Source organism: Grammomys surdaster, unplaced genomic scaffold (assembly GCF_004785775.1).
Source record: "Grammomys surdaster isolate TR1022 unplaced genomic scaffold, NIH_TR_1.0 125271, whole genome shotgun sequence".
Lineage (NCBI taxonomy): Eukaryota > Metazoa > Chordata > Mammalia > Rodentia > Muridae > Grammomys > Grammomys surdaster.
The window spans coordinates 308,663-329,110 of NW_021620153.1; the positions used below are offsets into that span (position 1 = coordinate 308,663).

At 44.8% G+C, this 20,448-nt stretch overlaps 1 protein-coding gene across 1 annotated transcript in view; it reads right to left on the minus strand.

Moving 5' to 3' along the window:
- Positions 1-19,589, minus strand: part of Myo1f (myosin IF) — a 48,025-nt gene extending 28,436 nt beyond the window's left edge. Inside the window, exons 1-6 of the mRNA XM_028785530.1 lie at positions 19,425-19,589; positions 3,065-3,202; positions 2,558-2,647; positions 2,374-2,468; positions 957-1,044; positions 781-870 (exon numbers count right to left, since the gene is read on the minus strand). Coding sequence (XP_028641363.1) covers positions 781-870; positions 957-1,044; positions 2,374-2,468; positions 2,558-2,647; positions 3,065-3,202; positions 19,425-19,427 — 504 coding nt within the window. The 5' untranslated portion in view covers positions 19,428-19,589. The remainder of the gene's footprint in view (positions 1-780; positions 871-956; positions 1,045-2,373; positions 2,469-2,557; positions 2,648-3,064; positions 3,203-19,424) is intronic.
- Positions 19,590-20,448: the final 859 nt, after the last annotated feature.

Here is a 20,448-nt window from a genome sequence, read left to right on the forward strand (position 1 = left end):
CATATGCTGAGGATCTGGACTCAGGTCTTCCTCATGCTCTTAAATGCTGAGCCTTTGTTCCAGCCCCTCCACTTTATTTCTTGAGACAAGCTCTCTCAGTGAATCTAGAGCTCACTGATTGGCTAGACTGAATGGCCAAAGTGTTTCTCTAGATCCTTCTGTCTGTAGTGTCATGGCTGTGTACTCTCATATCTAGCTTTTACATGGGTGCTGGGGATTAAATTCAGATCTTACTTGAGTGGCTCCAGATTCAATGAGAGACCTTGACTCAAAAAATAAAACAGGGTCTGTAGCTATAGTTCAGGAGTAAATAGCACTGCTCTTTTAGAGGACTGGGTTCTATGCCCAGCACCCCAATGTCTGCTCACCCCAATGTCTGTTACTCTAATTACAAGAATTCTAATGCCGTCTTGCACTCACATGGGACACAGACATACATTTAAAACACTCATACATACAAAATAAAAATTAATAAAACAAAAAAAAAATAGTAAGGTGGTGAGCAATTGACGAAGAAACCCAACATTAACCTTTTGCACCCACATGTTTGCACACAAATGTGCACTTGCACACACTAAGTGTGCATCTACACATGCATGCACCCACACACAAAAAGAAACATGGAGGCTAGGGAAATGGTTCAGTGAGTGAAGTACTTGCCACACAAGTATGTGTGTATGCATGTATGTTTGTGTGTATGTGTATATACTTGTCTGTATGGATGTGCGCTTGTGTGTGTTTAGAGACAGCAAGTCCTCATTTGAGGTTATCGTGACTCACAAAGCGGCTGGAATTGTTGTTGCGTACAGTCTTGGCATTGCCGAAAGCCTCGAGCAGTGGGTTTGACTGTAGGATTATGTCTTTGACGTGCTAGGAGTAGAGCCAGGTAGAAAGAGATCAGTCTGGGTCAGATGGGTGTAACTGAGGGCCCATATCTCCTTCCATTCTTATCTTACCTGGACCTTGTCTCCCCCACCAGACACCTTGGAGATGTAGCCCATGATGTATTTAGCAGCCACTGTCTTCCCAGCTCCGCTCTCCCCACTTGGAGGGGGTGAGAGGAAGCAATGGTTAGTGGACAGTAATATTAAAAAGACCTTTTCTAATGCCTAGTCATTCATTAATTCATGCATTTATTCATTCTTTTACCAAGCATCCATAGTGTTCCAGCCAGTACTCTAGGTTCCAGAGATTTGAAAGTTATCAAGAAAGACTGAAAAAAATAAGTCCCTGCCCCAGGGGATGGAGAGATGGCTTGGTGACTAAGAGCATTTGCTAACCCTTCTAGAAGACCTGCAAGGGTTTGCTTCCCAACACCTACATGGTGGTAATAACCACCTGTAATTCCAGTTCCAAGTGATGTAACACCCTCTTCTGGCCTCTGAGAGCAGCAGGCCTAGATGTGGTGCTGGGATATGCATATAGGCAAAATATGCACACATTTAAAATAAAAATAGTAAATCTTTAAAATTAAAAATACCTTCTCCCTCTCAAAAAGGAGGGACTAGTGAGATGGCAGAGACCTGATTCCTAAAAGTTGTCCTCTGGCCACACTTGCACTGTGTGGCATGTGGCAACCCCAATACATATAAACAAGTATGTAGATATACATTTAAAGTCCCTTAGGCTGGGAAGATAGCTCAGTACCTTTTGCCAAGCCTGAAGTCCTAAGTTCAATTCCTGAGATGGCAGGAGGAGAGAATTGAGTCTTGGAAATTGTCTTCTGACTTCTACATGCATACCTTGGCATGCATGCACCCATACACATACACAAAATAATAAAAATATAATGTAAACCGTCATACCCTCACATGTATTTATTTTACATGTGTGTACATGTATGAGGGTGGCATATGTGTTGGTGGTATATATACATGTGTGTATGTACATATGTGCCTATTTGCAGAGGCTGGAGGAGGACTTCTGGTGTGCTGTTCCATCACTCTCTGCCTTATTCCCTTGAGGCAGGGTTTCGCTGAATCTGGAGCGAGGGTTGTGGGCATCAAGCCCCAGCAGCATGCCAACCTCAGGCTCCCCCAATGCTGGAGCTACAGGTTTGTGTGTTCCTGCCTCGCTCTTTATCTAAGTTCTGGGAATTTGAACACAGGTTCTCGTTCTTGAACGGCAATCACTCTTACCTGCTGAGCTATCTCCTCTATCCTGGAGCTTATGTTTAGGAGGAGCCAAATGAGAAACAATAAAATGAGCAAATACACAGTGTCAGGGGCCAAGAGATATGAGGAAAGTAGAACCGAGCAATAAAAACAGAGGGACAGCACTGCACGGTTACAAGTGCATGACAAACCACCCTTGGTGGTCATGTTTGAGGATATGCCTAGATAGACTGTTCCAGAATCCCTCACCCTGCTGTACCTGATAATGACACATTGGTTCTCACAGTCGATCAGCATATTCCGGTACATGTTGTCGGTGAGGGCATAGATGTGCGGGGGATTCTCATATTGGGCCTGGTGCGGGAGGTCAGGACTCAGCCCAGAGCTTTGGGGCTTCTGGGGTAGGTATGGGGATACTTCCACCCATCCAACCCTGGACTCACCGCACCCTGATAGAGGTCAATTTCTCGGTCAGTGAAGTAGGGCATCTGCTTGAAGGGGTTTACAGAGATTAGCACTGAACCAATATATGTCTTAAGAGGTAGTTAAGAACCATACAGTATCTTGCTTTGCTTTTCAAACACTTCTTACGCCTTACTCTGTCTTGACAAGACCTCCCTTTGCTTGGAGTGACAGAGTAGATGCCCGAATGTACCTTGAGTCTCTTATGAAACGATGGTTGGATCCAGAAAGAGAGGACTGGGTAGTGTAGTGGCTTAGCTCTCCTAAGGCAGAGGTACTATGGCAGCCACAGCATCTCAAACCATAGCACTATTTTTACTTGTTGTATCCTTCAATCCGCCCCTCCTTCCTCCATCTATTCATCTTCCTCTCCAGCCCCACTGGCCCCTCTGCACTGCCATTCCTTTGGCATCTTTCCCTGTCCCAGGACTTCATCCTAACTACTACTGCTCAGCCATCCTCCTGTGCCCCTGTACTGCTTGGGATACGAAGATGTAGTCGTCCATAAAGCGCTTGCGGAGGTTGCTCACAATGGCGTCCTCAGTGATCTGGGGCAGCAGCACCATGTCATCCACACCACTCTGCTTCACATTGTGACTCTGCCAGTGAAAGCGTTCCTTGCTGCCCTGGGGATGGGGATGGTGGAATAGGGATGAAGGGGAGCATGGTTGGGCATCTTGTTTACCTTCACCCCCAGCCTCTGAATCATTCTTCCTCAGATACCCCAGTAATAGCTAGGATCTTTGTTGTTTGGTTTTTTGTTTGTTTGTTTTTGTTTTGCTTTTTTTTTTGACAGGGTTTCTCTGTATATCTTTGGCTGTCCTGGAACTCTCTCTGTAGTCTAGTCTGGCCTCGAATTCAGAAATTCTCCTGCCTCTGCCTCCTGAGTGCTGGGATTAAAGGCTTGTGCCACCACTGTCTGGCAGTAATAGCTGGTTTTGTCAACTTGACATAATTTAGAGTCACCTTGGAAGAGTCTCAGTGAGAGACTCTATAGGTCAGGCCTGTAACATGTCTGTGGGAAATTGTCTTGATTACCTTAGTGAAAGTGAGAATACTGGTTCATTGTCCCCAGCCATACACCAGCCCTTCACCGGGGAATTCTAGGCTAGCATCACACCAGTCCTTATAGAGAGAGGGCTGGGTACAAGTAAGCATGCACATTATTAGTCAATCTCTGTCTCTGTCTCTGTCTCTGTCCTTCACACCCTGCTCTATTCATACTAGGTAGCCCTGGCTAGCCTGGCTCTCACTACATAGACCAGGCTAGGCTCTAACGCAATAGCGATTAGCCTGCTTCTGCCTCCCAAGTACTGGGATTAAAGGTACTTCCTACCACACTGGGCTCTTTCTCTGTTCTTGACTGTGGAAGTGATCTAACTAGCTGAATCAGTTCCCTAGCTTGACTTCCTCACAATGATGGACTGTAGCCTAGAACTTTGCACCAAATAAACTCTTTGTCCTTTTAAGTTGTTTTTGTCAGAATATTTTTATCACAGAAACAAAAAAGAAACCAGTTTCTTCCTCCTCTCCTGGGACCACCACAGAGGTGAATAAGGCCCCTATAGGCTTCCTGTCCAAAGCCACATGTATTCCTATAACTTCTCTTTTGGTTCATCTTTCCATCCATACCTTCACCTTGTACCTTCCTAACACAGATGATGGCACCATCCTATTGCCATGGCTTCCCCACCATGAAATCTCCCTGAAGCTGTGTTCCAAAATAAGCCTCTCTACATTTGCATTGTTTTGGTTAGGAGGGTATATCACAGTGATGTAAAGGTAATTCCACCATATGTCCTATCTGATCCTATCTATCAGAAAACCTGTCCATGGCTTCCCTTTACACCCCTATTCCTCAAGCCTACAAATAACTGGTTTGCTTGAGACAGAGACTCACGTAGATAATATTGGGCTTGAACTCAGTATGTAGTATGATCTTTCTGCTTCTCTGTGTTTCTGACTCTGGATATGATGTGACTTTCTGAGTGTTTGAATGACAAGTGTGTGCTGTTGGGAGCATAGCACAAAGGTCCTTGTGCCCACAGATGCCCAGGAATGTTAAACATACAGGATTATCATTTCAATGGGAAAGATGGAATACCCATTCTTCCACCCAGAAAGCAGGGAATTGGTAGTGATTAATAACCTGGTGATTTGTGTTGAGCCAGACCATCCTACAGCTAGGACTGGAGGTGGCTAGTAATCTCAATAACCTTTAGAGCCAGCGGCTCTCCCAAGCTCCTACACAAGGACCAGAGGTGGCTAATAGCCCAAATGACTTCTGTGCTATCTGTATGATGGAGAATAGGCCAGAGATTTCCCTAGACCCTTGAGCTAGCACAGGTATCCTACCTCTTGAACCCTTCTTGAAAGAAATGACATGTACCCCGCGTCAACTTTCAATGTAATTATAGTCCTTGAGTACTGGGAATTATATTACACCAAGAATCTTTCCCCCAAATTGTACTGTTTTAAATATGCTGACAATGGATCACTTGTTATTAGACTCTTTAGAACTCTCTCTCTTTTTTTAAAGACAGTGTTTTGTGTGTGTGTGTGTGTGTGTGTGTGTGTGTATCTTTGGTTGTTCTAGAACTATCTCAGTAGACCAGGCTGGCTTCAAACTCACAGAGGTCCATCTGTCTCTGCCTCTGGAGTGCTGGGATCAAAAGTGTGCCCCAGCACTGCACAGCCTGAAGTCTTGGTCCACGTTAATGAAGTCAGTCTAAACCAAGTTTTCATCCTCATCTCTCTGCAAGTCGCTTCTCTGCCTGAGACGTCCTCAGTGTGCCGCCAGGCCTAGTGCATGAGGTGCTTGGAGATCAAGCCAAGGACTTTGAGCATATAAGCAAGAACTCTTCTAGCTGAGTTACATCTTCAGCTCCTTGAGGGATCCTTCCTCATGTGACATGCCTGTAATCCCAGCACTTAGGAGTTTAGAGTTTGGAGGATCTTCGTGAATTTGAGGCCAATTTGACCGACATAGTTTCAGGCCAGCTGGGGATATATAGTGAGGTTCTGTCTCTAAAAAGAGCTGACAGTATCATTCAGTGGGTAAAGGTGGTTGCTGCTGAGCCTGATGACCTGAATTCAACCCCTGGGGCCCATACAATGGAAAAGAGAATCAGCTCCTGGTTCTCTGTCTTCTGCATGTGTACCATAGCATGCACACATTCTCTCAATCAATCATCAATATAATTAAAATTGCACATATATGTATAAAGTATAGTATAGATCATCAGCTACACCCATGTCTCAAGTTCACAGCCTGAACAATGAAGGCTGAACTCTTTGCTTTGACATACATCCCTATGGGATGTGGTCCTGTCTACACTTACCTCCATTTGTTCATTCAATCCCTTTTTCCTTCCTTCCTTCCTTCCTTCCTTCCTTCCTTCCTTCCTTCCTCCAAGTGAGCCCTCACACCTTGTAGACTAGTTTGGCCTGAATCTCACTATGAAGCCAAGGATGGTTTTGAGCTTCAGCTCTTTCTGCCTTTACATCAAGTGTTGGGATAACAAAAGGGGACATGTGGTATATGCAGTGCTGGAGATGCAACAGGGCTTTGTGCATGCTCAGCAAGCACTTTGCCAGCTCCTTTCCTGTCTCCCATCCTCTCCTTCCTGACCATCACACAATGAGCAGCCTCTACCGCAAGCTCCCAGTGCTATGATATACTCATTTTCTTCAGATCCAAAGCAATGGATCCTGCGGGAACTAGGAATCAATCTTTCCCCTAGTGTCTGTGTCCAGTATTTGGTTATGGTGAAGAAAAATCTAGTGAAAGAAGGACATTTAGGGTTAGGGAAGAAAAGGTGGCATGATGATTTGACTGAGATGTCCCCAACAGCCTCAGTGCTTTGAATACTTTGGTCCCCAGAATACTTGGTCACCACTCTGATGGTGGTAGCACTATTTGGGCAATTTGGCAGATGTGGCCTTTATACAGGAAGTACATCACTGGGGGCAGACTTTGAGAGTTTATAGACTCATGCCATTTCCAGTTAGGTCTCTCTGCTTCCTGCCTGACATTTGAGATGTGAGTTCTCACATCTAGGTCCAGTCACCATGCCTTCTTGCTCCTATGATTCCCCACTCTGATGGTGATGGGCTCTTATCCCTCTGGAACCCCAAATAAACCCCAAAATAAGCCCCAAATAAACCTACCTTAGTCACTTTTCTATTGCTGTAACAAAACACCATGACCAAGTCTTTATAAAAGAAAGTGTTAAATCCACTTACAGTTCCAGAGGGTTAGAGTCCAAGGTGGCAGAGCAAAGTCACAGTGGCAAGAACAGCTGAGAGCTTACATCCTGATCCACAGTTAGTAGGCAGAGAGGGCATGCTGGGAATGGTAGATGTTTTGAAACCTCAAAGCCTGTTCCCGCAGTGACATTCTCCTCCAAGCTGGCCACACCTCTCAAACTGCCCAAATTGTGCCATCAGCTGAAGCTAACGTCTCAAACTAACATATTCAAACATAAGAGCCAATGGGACCATGCTTATTCAAGCCACTTCCTTCTATAGGTTGCCTTGATCACGGTGTCTTATCACAGCAATAGAAGAGTCATTAATACAGAAGATATGCTATGATAAGAGAGGTGGTCATGGATGGACACTGGACTGAAAAAGGGATACTTTCAAGTCTGAAGGTCTGGGGATTCTCTGTGTAAAAAGGGTGATTATGTGCTTAGGGGGCAAAAAGTCTGGGACATAGGTAAATACAGGTAAATAGGGATTAACACCTTCAGGAGTTCTGAACCAGAGCGTGGTGTCCCTAGTGGCACTTTGGGGTAGCAGAGCTTGGAACACAGAGTCTTTTGTTTTTTTTTTGTTTTTTTTTTTTTTTGGTTTTTCGAGACAGGGTTTCTCTGTGTAGCCCGGGCTGTCCTGGAACTCACTCTGTAGACCAGGCTGGCCTCGAACTCAGAAATCCTCCTGCCTCTGCCTCCCAAGTGCTGGGATTAAAGGCGTGCGCCACCACCGCCCGGCGGAACACAGAGTCTTGTGCATGTTAGGCAAGTGGTCTACTACTGAGCTACACCCGGCCTGTGTGATTATTTTTGGTTGTCTTAGAGATGGGAATGTAGCTGACATTTTTAGTGGGTGGGTGCCTGCACACAATGAATTCGAGCTGGGAGAGGGGAGACTGACTCACTATGTAGACAAGGCTCCTTCTAACTCAGAGATCTCCTGGCTCTACCTCTGACTTAAGGATCAGCATCATTGTCAGCACTCTCCATTCAACAAAAATATTTTATGTATAAAGAAAAAATCAATACCAGCTGAGTATCAGTAATCAAAATCTTAGGAATCTGAAGTGGTTCAATATTTTTACTTTTAAACAACACACCAATCAACCAATGAGCAAAACCAAAACCAAACCAAACCAAACCAAACCAAACCAAACCAAACATAAAACAAAACTCAAAACCCACCACTACTACCAAAAAAACACCAAGCAGCAAACCCATTTTGGAATCCAAGAATGGTGGCTCCCAATGCTTGGAGACTAAGGTAAGATTGCCATGGGCTTGAGGAAACCCTGGGCTGCAGAATGAGACTCTGTCTCAAACAAAACAAAACACAACAAAACACAACAAAACAAAACTTTAAAAAAGACTGAAGAGATGGGTTAGAAGTTAAGAGCACTTGCTTCAAAATGATGAGTATTAGAGTTAGGTTCACTGTGTAATAAACTGGACATTCCTGAAAAATGCCTGTAACCCAGCTCTGGGTGCAAGACTGGACACAGCAGGATTGCTGGTCCTTCAGCCTAGTAAGAGGTTCAGGAAGAGACGCTGCCTCAGAGGACTAAATGGAGTGTGATGGAGGAGGACCCTGCTACCCTCTTCACCCTCTTCTGATCTCCTAGTGCAAGCTTGTACAGAGGTTTCTGTGTGTGTAATGCACCAACACATACATATACACAGACAAAGTAAGTAAATACACACATCTTTACTGCCACCTCAATGTCTGGAATGTGATTCATTTAGTAGAGCAGCTGCCTGGCATGCACAAAGCTCTGGGCTCCATCCCCAGCACTGCATAACACCTGACATTGTTGGTGTACACCTCTCCTTCTAGCAAGAGAATTAGTTCAAGAGCATCCTCAGTTATAACAGGTTACATTGGAGGTTAGCCAGGGATAAATGAGACCCTGTCTCAAAAAATATTTCACTTTGGAATATTTGCACATATATCATGAGACATTTTGGGTATAGGACCCAAGTTTCAACAGGAAATTCACTGATGTTTCCTTTATAACTATACATAGCCAGAAGGTCATTTCAGTTACTTATTGCTTTAGGCCTAGGGCTGGCTGGGCATTTATTCATTGTGATGAACAACTGGAGATCATATAAGACACCTCGAGAGTAGCCAGGCGGTGGTGGCGCACGCCTTTGATCCCAGCACTTGGGAGGCAGAGGCAGACGTATTTCTGAGTTCGAGGCCAGCCTGGTCTACGGAGTGAGTTCCAGGACAGCCAGGGCTATACAGAGAAACCCTGTCTCGAAAAACCAAAAAAAAAAAAAAAAAGAAAAGAAAAGACACCTCGAGAGCAAACACATCTTGTATCAGTCAGCAGTGCTACCTCCCGGTTGCAGTGGGTGCTGCCTTCACTGCTCATGGGACTTTGCCACAGATGGAGTACAGGCTCAGTCGTAGGGCATTTGGCAAAGCTCTGAAGGTCATTTTATACATCTTATGTAGTGTACCTGAGTTTCTCTAGGGCTGCCACATGAGGTCAGGTGTGGAATTTTTCATCGGTGTATTTTATTGATACTCAAGTTTGAGTCAGGTGCAGTGACACATACATGCCTGTTATTCCCATAACTCTGGAGCCTCCTGCCTGGAAGTCAGAGAACCTGGCTGTAGCCTTGTGCTGAGAATGACCCCAGGAAGGTTGTTGGCAAGATCCTGGTCTAAAATCATAGTAGGAAGTGTAGAAGGACTGTGAGAGCTTACCATCAGCCAGTCTGGCTGAGAAGAGGAAGGGGCAGAGGCTGGGGAGAGAGGTCGGGTCATAGCGCTGTGTGCTTCCTGTTTGCAAGACAGGAAGACCAGACAGTGTTGGTAAGGACAGACTATGAAAATTAGGGTGGAGTCATTTACGAGTTTGGTATGATATGAAAATGTGTACCTGCCATTCTCTGAGTTAATGTTTGAAGTGTAGAGAATAGCTGGGGTATGGACAGGCAGACTGTGTAAATGGCTGGTGGGATGGGAAGTGGATTCTAGGTCTGTAGAGTGCAAGGGAAGGGCTCTTGTTTGGTGACCACAGTAAATAACAATCGCAGACAAGGCTAGCTTCCTAACATTCATTTACTGCATAGGCTAAACTTCTTGTTTGGGCATAAAGACTTCCTGAGAAGTTTGAACTGGCCTGTGATCGCTATGTATCCCAGGCTGGTCTTGAACTACTGATCTTTCTGCTTCAACATCCTGAGTGACATAATGCTTGCCTAACTTTTCAGTACCATGATTGGAATCCTGAGACTTACATATACTAGTTGTTCTACCATTATGTTTCACTTCCAGTCCTTACCAAGCTTTTTGTTTTGTATTTTTCATTTTTACAATTTTTATTTATTATGATTGTATGTGTATGTGCATGGTATAAGGCCAGAGGACAACACTGTGAAGTTTCTTCTCTTCGTCCACCTTTATGGGTTCTGGAGATTGAGCTTGGATAACCAGGGTGGCTCAAATGTGTCTTTACCCACTAAGCCATCTTGCTTGCCATTATTTTTTTTTAACTAAGGGCACTACCATGCACTTAATCCTATCACTCCAAAGGCAGAGGCAAATGGATTGCTGTTGGTTTAAGGACAACTTGGACTACATAGTGAGTTCTAGGTCAGCAAAGACTATTATAGAAAGAATATATATGTATAATATGCAAATATAATGGATAAATGCATATTACATATATATGTATGTGTGTGTATATATATATGTATGTGTATTACACACACACACACATAAAGGCAAGCATAGAACCCACTAGGGTAGGCCTTGGGGCAAGGATCATAATACCTATAATCCCCTAGTAAAAGGTGATGAGACAGAGTCATATAGTCCAGGCCAGCCTCAAACCTGTTATGTAGTCAAGGATAAGCTTGAGATTCTGATCTATTGCCTTACTTCCCCAGTGTGGGAAGACATACGTGCACCATCCCACCCATTACTTGGGGTTTATGGAGTGTTAGGGCTTAAACCCAGGACTTCGTGCATACTGGCAAGCTTTCTACCAACTGTCCTATACACAATGACTAAGTCATGATCTACATAACTAAACTTAAAAAAATATTGTATGTATGCATATATGTATATACAAATGTGTGTATATAAATGTGTGTCTGTGTGGGGTGTGGGTACTGGCACCTGTGTGCATGCAATAGCCAGAAGAGGGGGTTAGAAGGCTGGAGCTTTAGGACCTGGAGGAAATAGACAGGATGTGAATGCTGAGCCCTTTTATTCTCATTATAGAGCATGAGTGCTGTTTACTGCTGAGCCATCACTCCAGTCTTGTGACCAGGGTTTTTAAGTGGATTACTTCAACTCTTCCTTTCAACACACAGAGGGTGGTACTGGTACTATTCTTAGGTCCATTTTCAGAAGAGAAAACTATAGTGCCTCAAGGTCGGAGGCTACAAGGCCAGCTATGCTTGGCCCTTCTAGCCTGTAAAGCTGGGTTCCTCTTTCTGTTTTTTGCCTCAGATTGCTCAGTGGCTTCTGTCTTTTCAATCTCATGACATTCACTCACTCTCTGTCCTGCCTTCAACATCCAAGCTCCTCCAGTTGCTCTGAGCTCTGCTGTGTCATAAAATCATCAGTCTATTTCTATGTGTACTCCTTGCTACTTGTGAGGTGGAGGCAGGGTTTTGGGGATGTTGCTTGGTTGGCAGAATGTTTATCTAGCTTGCATGAAGCCCTGGATTCTATCTCCAGCACAACATAAACTGGGCATAGTGGTATATATCTTCAATTTCATTATTCAATGGGTGAAGGCAAGAAAATCCAGTAGTTCAAGAATGTACTCAGCTGGATACTAGCCTACATGAGATACTAGCCTTGTCTCAAACTAGCTCTAGGGATATGGTGGTGCAGCCAGTGCTCAGCAGTTAAGAGCACTGACTGCTCTTACAGAGGACCGGGTTTGGTTCGCAGCTCCTACCTGATGGCTCACAACAGACTGTAACTCTAGTTCCAAGGAATCTAATGCCCTCTTTTGGCCTCCTAGGGCCCTGCATGGAGATGGTACATAGACATACATGCAGACAAAACACACATAAAGTAAAAATAAATACATCTTTGAAAACTTTGCTAAGTAATCAAATAGGTGAATGAATGAAGTACCCTGGGGTTAAGACAGTCTCTTGTCCTCTCAAAAATACTCCTTTGTCTCCCTGGTTCAAGTTGAAACTGTGTGTTCCTAAGTTCCTTCCTTGAACTGTGGGTGGGGGCAGTTGCAACAAATAGGTTTGTGGTCTCAGTTGACCACAGCTAAATATGACTCAATCTTCTGTCTCTTGTGAAAGACACTGAGGGGCTGTAGGTGGCTTTGGTGAGAAATGGAAGGCAGATTCTTCCTCTATCTCTTTAGTCAGCTTGCCTACATGGGGGTGGGGTGGAGTAGGGTTGGAGATGGGTGAGAGATGACAAGACAACCTTCTTCGTGCTATTAAAGGGAGGGGCTGTTTGTGGTCAAGGTGGTGGCTCTTGTAGGGCTCAGGCTTGCAAGCTCTGTAGTGCAGTGAACACACTTCCTGATTTCTATCAGTGCTTGGAGTATGTACAAGCCTGGCCTAGGCAGATGGGGTCTAATCTCCACTCTTGAATCTCTGAATAGTGCTGCAAGTCGATGAAGATAGTGTCTCCAGGAGAGGCCATGTTGGAGGGTGCAACGGCTAGGTGGGTATATCATCCAAAGCTAAACTTCCAACTTGACCCTAAGAGCCAAAACGGCCTTGGGTATACATCTGTGGTAGGAGTGAAACTCAGGATCTTAGTTTCTTTGGAGTGGAGAGCGCAGGCTCAAATGAGTCTGGGAGGATGTTCAGAGGCTATTTAACAGCAATGGGCTACTCACAGCAAACCCTAGTTGAGCTTTCATTTTCTACAAAGAGGAAGGGGAAGCGACAGTCAAGATGACTACTAAGAGAAGTGGCCTCTTGAAAGGATCAAGCCAAAGTCATCTTCCACTTTTTGTTTATCTAGCAGCTTGCTAGGCCTCCCCTGCCTCAGTTTCCTCATGGAAAAATAAGAACTCCAAGTGCAGTAGACCTCATGAGTCAGCTGCAAAAATTCAACAAGGCAAAGGTTATCATAAGAAAATACTAACATCCCCATCATCACCATGGGTGTCTGTCTTGAACTTGGTCAGCCCCTATGGGTCCAAATTGGGAGGAAGAGCCAAATGATGGAGCTTTCCAATTCACTCCAGATTTGTCCATTGTAAGTAGGTTGGCTGGGTGAACATATTCTACAGAGACACTTGTGTGCCTCACTTTGGCTATCAGACTATTGAAACCCAAGGAAACTGGAATTTCTCCCAGGAATATCATGCAGGGAGTAGAGAAAACTTAAAGCTAGGGCCAGTCAGAGGAGCCTGACATGTTAGAACACCTGACAGAAGAGATACTGCTGGGTCAGTGGTGGGCAAGACCACACCTTCACTAGGAAGTACATGAATAAGCATAACCCTGGCCTCTAATTAATCTTAACTTTATTTCAGGGCTGTGAAGATGGATTTGGTGTGTATACTCATGCCACTGTATCTCCTTATCCCTCTTCCCAGTGTGGCCGGTTGAATGAATCTCCCTTTCCTTCTTTGTGCTCTTAATTTGACTGTTTTAATTGGCTAATGGAGGACCAGTGCCTGAACCTGGCTTATGGGATCAAAGGCTGTAACTCCAAGTCTGGTAACAGAACTCTCTGAGGATTGGGTGGTGATGAGCAAGAGCTTCAGACTACAGAGAAGTAGAACAGCCACTTCCTTTCTCACCGGGGTCTTGAGAGCTGTGGAGATGTGAATCTGATGCTGTAGCTGCCACTAGCTCCAGCTGTGGCTCTTGTCCCCTGCACTTGGAACTCAGGGGGTAGCCTTAGAACTCTGGACCTGTCTTCCACCAGCCAGGGTTGTTAGACTGTACCCTACACCTCTAAACTGTGCAAACAACATTCTAACCTCCCAAGGTTCTGAGTGTCTCACTCTTTCTCCACAGGGTTGGAGTTGGGGACGTGTATCTGATGAGATCAGTGGGCTTTTTTCCTTCTGTTCTTAGGGACCTTTGTCTTTCTGGAGGTAGCTGGGGTCTCTTAGAGCTCCTTTAAATTCTCCACACAGAGGCTAGAGTCGGTGTGACTTGGGTCTTAGTCTTTTTGAGAAGCCTAGTGGCTCCCACACCCAAAGCTGATACCCACTGATCCTTTCCTATCCTCCTGTCCAATCAGTTGTGGGTCCTTTTATTGTCCATTATTTTTTTAAAATACCATATGGTTTTCTATAATCAAACCCATATAGATAAGACATGGCATATTTAATAGAGTTTGTTACTTCTGTATGCTTTTTTTAAAAATTAAAATTATATTTGTTAATTTATGTGTTGGGGGTTGGACACCTCACCTGCAGTTGGAAGACAATTTGAAGAAGTAAGTTTCAGGTCATCAAGCTTGGAAGCAGATACTTTTACCCTCTGAGCTGTCTCAGTAACCTTGGTTTTTAAAATTTTTTTATTTTTATTTTTTTATTTTTTGAGATTGTATTCATCATCCAGGCTACTCTTAACCTCCTAATCCCCCTGTCACCATCTCCCACCTTCTGAAACTGCTGGTGTGGTACACTACTTCAATCTCAGTGGTGGGTACTTTAAGAAAAAAAATGCTGTGTTAATGAGATTGCTCAGTGGGTAAGGGGACTTGCTGCTAACTCTTATAACTCAAGTTTCATCCCCTGGATCCACAAGATAAAAGGAAGGAACAAACTCTTCCAAGTTGTCCTCTGATCTCCACAAGTATGCCATGGCCTATAAGAAAGTTCACTCCCCTCACAGTAAATAAGTATTGTTAAAAAATTTAATATTACTTTAGTTTATTTGTGACCAGGCCTCATATAACCCAGGCTGGCCTCAAAGTTGGTATGTAGCAGAGGATGACCTTGAATTTCTGAGCATTTTGCTCCTCCTCCCAAGTACTGAGAGGTGTACACTATCATGCTGGTTTATGTAGTGTTATGGGTGGAACACAAGCCTTCATGCATACATGGCAAATACCTCACCAAGTGAACTATATCCTCAGCCCCACAATTGTGGGTTTTCAGTTTCTATTCTAAATACCTCCTTTTCTGTTCATTTCCCTGACCATGCCCTGGCCACTGGCCTTTTGATCTTTCTGTTGCTTTTTGTTGTTGTTGTTATTGGTTTTTTTTTTTAATGAAAAATTTGTTTTCTTTGTATTCGTGTGTCTGTGCTGTGTGTGTGCACACATGCTGCTCTCCTTCCCTCCCTCCCTCCCTTCCTTCCCTTCCTTCCTTCCTTCCTTCCTTCCTTCCTTCCTTCCTTCCTTCCTTCTTCCCTCCCTCCCTCCCTTCTTCCCTCCTTCCCTCTCTCCCTCCCTCCCTTCGTTTCTTCACTTTACAATCTAGTCACAGCCTCCTCCCTCCTCTCCTCCCAGTCCTACTCTCCCACTCCATTTCTCCCCACTCCCTTTCTCCTCAGAGAAGGGAAGCCCCTTCTCCCCCCAGGTACCAACCCACCTTGATGTATCCTCTCCCACTGAGGCCAGACAAGGCAGCCCAGCAGATTCTGTTGCCCATGGAGTACTCTTAATCCATCTCTCTAGGTTCCCCTTTTCCTTTTGTTTATTTGTTTTTGTCATATTAGGAATGGAACCTAGGGCCCTGAACATGCTAGAGGAGTGTTCTGCCATTGAACTACATCTCTAGCCCTGTCTCTCACACTGTAACTAAGCCTTCAAAGCAACTACCTTTACTCTCAAGTAACCACTGTTATAAAACAAAACTGCTCCACACACACACACACGCCCACAAAGTCAAAGAGAGACTGCTAAAATCTTCCATGTCAGTGTAGCAAACAGAAAAAACACAACAAACAATTCCACCATCAACATTCCTTAAAACTACCACCATTGTCACCCTCACTACCAAGTACAATCAAGTAACCATCACCACCAATAACAAACAGACACAAGTGGTGAGACAGGCCAGTAATCCCAGCAATTTGGAGGCTGAGGCAGGAGGATCAGTTTGAGTCTAGGCTGGGCAACAATAAATAAATAAATAAATAAATAAATAAATAAAGTGTCCAATGATGGCAACAACAGCAACCACAAAACACCCACAAACATAAAATAACCATCATCAAAAACTCCAGGGTCTAGCAAGATAGCTGAGAGGGTAAAAGTGCTTGCTGTCGAATCTGAGTATCCAAGTTCAGTCTCCAGTACCCAAATGGAAGGAGAGAATCTGCCCCTGTGAGTTGTTCTCTGACCTTTACATATGACTCCAGCCCAGAACAAACCATCAAGTAAAAACAAATTCACACTGAAGGCTAGGGAATGGCTTAGTAAGAGCGCTTGCTACAAAAGACCTGAGTTGGCATTCTCAGCATCCGCATAAAAAGTCAGCCATGGTCACAAATTCACCTAGAACTCCAGTGCTGTGCGAGGTGGATACAAAAGCATCTGTGGGTTTTACTGGCTGCCAGCCTAACTCCAAATTCAATGAGAGAGCCTGACTCAAGGGAATAAGGCAGAGAGCAATAGAGTAGGACACCTGATGTTCTCCTCTGGTCTTTACATGTGGGCCATAAGCACATGCAACTTATACATACATTGCACATACTGACACACAGACATTTACAACCACATACAACCATATCTCAACCAAAATCTAATAGTAAATTGCTAGATCACCATTACTAGAAACTAACAATCGACAAACAACAGCAAATGAGTTATTAACCGTTCAAGTTCCAAATAACCAGCAGAGTCAGTTTCCCTCTGAAAATAACCAACAATTAATGATTAATATTAAACACCAGCTGTCGCAGCATGGTGGCAAATGACTTTAACTACTCCAGCACTCAGGAAGTGGAGACAGGAGAATCAGGAGTTCAAGATCATCTTGGCTACATTGTGAGTTCAAGGATAGTTTATGCCACATGAATAGACTGCAGATGTAGCTCAGTTGGTGGAGTGAAGCAACGGTGAAGCCCTGGGTTCTGTAGCACTGAATGGTGAACAACGCCAGTCATCCTATCACTTGAGAGGCAGAGACAGGAGGATCATATTTCCAAGGTCATCTTTAATCTGTATTATGGATGTGAGCCTGGCTTGGGATACAAGAGACCTCTATTCAAAGCACTATAAAACCAAACATGGCAGGAGCTAGAGGGATGGCTCAATGGTTAAAAGCACTTGATGTTTTTACAGAGGATGAAAGTTGAGTTCCCAGCACCTACCTGTGCTCATAATCAACAGTAAATCCAGCTTAAGGGATGTGATACCCTTGACTGACCTCCATAGGCACTTGCATGTAGATGGCATACAATTAGATGTATACACACAAATAAAAACAGAAATAAATCTTTGAAAAAATAACATCACAGATTACCATCACCTCCAACCTACTCATGAGAACCATTGTTAACAGTAACCTTCACCACCAATAGCAGCCCTCACCATTGCAACCACAACAGTACCAACCTAACAAGGAATAGCCATTGACCTGTCCACAGTAGCCAAGAAAGAATGACCTGAACCCATCTCTACCACTGAACCCAGTAATGGACCAGCCTCAGAGGCGTCAGCAGCTACTGTGCATGTTCCATAAAAGACTCTCTTTCAACAGCATCCTGGGATTCAAAAACCCTCTGGGAAGCTCTCAGCATCCCCAGACACTGCTATGGTTCTTAAAGACCTCCTTTGTCCTTTTCTTTCTCTTCTGATGTCTTCTTTTACTTCCTTTCCCTTCCCTCCTGTCTGCCTGTGTGTCTGTCTTTTGTCATGAAGTCTTGGACTCAAATTTACTACATAGCAGAGGATGACCTTGAACTACTGATTCTGCCATCTGCAATTTCAGAGTTCTGGGCTGACAAACCTGATTTATGTAGTGCTGGGGATGGAACCCAAGTCTTCCTGCTTGCTAGGAAACACCCCACCAGCTGAGTTCCAGCTTGCTCCTATCTTGGTTTTATTGAGACAAGGCCTTGCTAGGTCGTTCATGCTGACCTCCAACACTTCTCTGCCTCAGCCTCCAAGTGTGTGCTGCTATACCTGGCTCCAGTGTTTTTCAGTGTTTGCTTGATGCATTTCTCCTCTGTCTGCTGAGCAGTCTGTTGACTAAGCATTTCAGCGTTGGCAGCCTAGGAGGGGTTTCCCTTCAAGTAGCCAGTCTCTTCCTGTTTTTCTTTTCTTTTTGCAAAAGAAAGGGCGTCATGTAGCACAGGCTGGCCTTATACGTGCTATAGTCATGGAGGACTTTCAACTCCTTCCCAAGTTCTTGGGAGGTGAACTACTCCACCTCCCAAGTACTGGGACAACAGGTATGCAGTACAATGCCCAGTTTATGTGATGCTCAGAATGGAACCTAAGGCTATGTGCATGGCAATAAGCATTCTACCCACAGAGCCAGCTCTCACTGGCTTTCTAAAAGATGTTCTCTCTTATCTCACTTCCCTGCCTCCACTCCAGTCATGTTTGTTATAACCTCCAAGAACCCCAACAACTATCCCTCTCCATTCTCACTGACAGAATGACAAAAACTGAAAGCTGAAGTGATCTGTGGGTCTGTGGAGCTATGGGGTGATTTGTGTGACCATTACTGGCTTTTATTACATGTGCCATGATGCTGCTAGGTCTCGACCTGTGAGTGATGCTGACCATCCTCCAGCCTTCTCATCATCAACAGACTCCAACTTGAACTTGTAGTGACATCTCTGGTCTCCACCGCCATCCTTGGGTAGTAGGGAGAGCGGTTTCTCCTTTGTATCCCTTTGTCCTTTCTCCACCTAGTCCTCCATCTCCTCCTCCTCTTCCTCATCTCATTTCTCATTTTTTTCCTTTTACTCTCTTAGCTCTTTCTCCTCCTTTTCATCTTTTGCTATCTTCTGCCCCACTCCCTCATCTCCAACCCCTCCTCTTTAGTAATAATATTAACTGGCACTGGAAGTTAAACGGGAATGATGATGGCTTATTTTCAGTGCTAAAGATGACACCCAAGACCATGAGCATACTAGCCAAGCACCCAACCACTGAGCTACCATCTGCCTCTGGGACTGTTACTGTCAAACCACCTACTTCACTTGCACTGTTATCCCACCCCACAGCCCTCATGTGAGACACAGCCCCATCACTGGTGAATTGAGAGTGGCCAAATCCACAGACCCCTCTGTTGAATGTTCCCAAGAAAAGCCCAACAACCCTCAAATACTCCTATCTCTAGACCAACTTCTGAATAAGAGCTCTGGAAACAGAGGCCAAGAGAGGGAAGTGCTTGTTTCAAACTGCAGGGGAAGACTAGTTCTGAGATGAATTGACAACCTAGTTCTCTAAGCCCCTGAAAAGGGGCTTGTCCTCTCCCTGACAACTGTGTAATTCCTTCAGGGACACCTTCTCTCCTATTTCTCTGCTGCAGTGTTGGTCCCCATACCAGACCTGGCATTCTCAGATTGGAGCTTGATTCCTGGTGAGGGACATGGGGTGCTCTGTGCTGTTCTGTGAGGCTGTCTCTGAAGGCTCTGCGGTTCTCATAACCATTGCCCCAGTTTCTGAGGGTGCTACTAGGCTACTACTCCCAGATCCCACCCTTGAATAACTTACCATGGTGAGGGCTGGTGTCTAGGCTCCTGTGGGTAATGACAGGGGTGCAGGTTCAGAGGGTTCCTGGGGGTGGCTCTGGCATGGCTGTCCTCCTTCACCTACTCCTTCTTCACAGGCTCCTGGCCCTAGTTCCTCTTGCAACAGCCCCTCTTTTACTTCCTTTGCGGGAGGGGCCATGGCCACAGGGGAGGGAAGCTGAGGGCGGGGACAATGCTCTGAGTCCTAGCAGCAATGACTGAGCTGAGGGAACTCTTTGGAGTTTAGAGCCTAAAGGGATAGGTCGAAGATGGCTGGCAGCCACTGACAGACTAAAGAAAGTCCTTTCCCCATCATCTATATGAAGAAAAGAGGTTACAGCAAAAAGCATCCAGGTCATCTAACTGCAGGACTGGCCACTTAGTTGAGGTCTCTCTTCAGAATCAGAGAAAGGAAGTACCATTTCAGATGTGTGTCCGCTCAGCGAGTTCCCATGAAAACCCCTTATGATCCTCCCTTGTAGAATGTGCCTCCAAAGCCAGGTCTGTTAGTAAGGGAAGAACAAAGGGAGTGGAAGACACCACAAGCCTTATGCCCCTTGAATGTTTCTGATTTTGTATATCAGGTCTAGATTTCTTTGTATGTATTCACTTGTGTGTTTTTCAATGTGGTTTTTGGAGGGAGGTCAGAGGACGACCTTAGGTGAGTGCCAGTTCTCACCCTTTGCCTTGAGATAGGCATCTCTGTTGTTTCCCTACTGTGGAAGTCAAGCCAGCTAGTATGCAAGCTTCTGGGATTTTCCTGTCTCCACCTCCCATCTCAATGTGGAAGTACAGGGTTTCCAGATATTTGCTCCCTTTGTCTGGCTTTATGTGGGCTTTGGGGATTTAAACTCATGCTTGTTGTGAAAAGTGAGCTATTGCCTTAAGCTCAGATTGGCCTTAAAAAAAAAAAAAGGATTTTACTGAGGGAGAAGGGGAGAGTGGGATGGGGAGGGGCGAGAGAGAAGAGAGAGAGGGAAGGGAAAAAAGGAGGGAGGGAGGGAGGG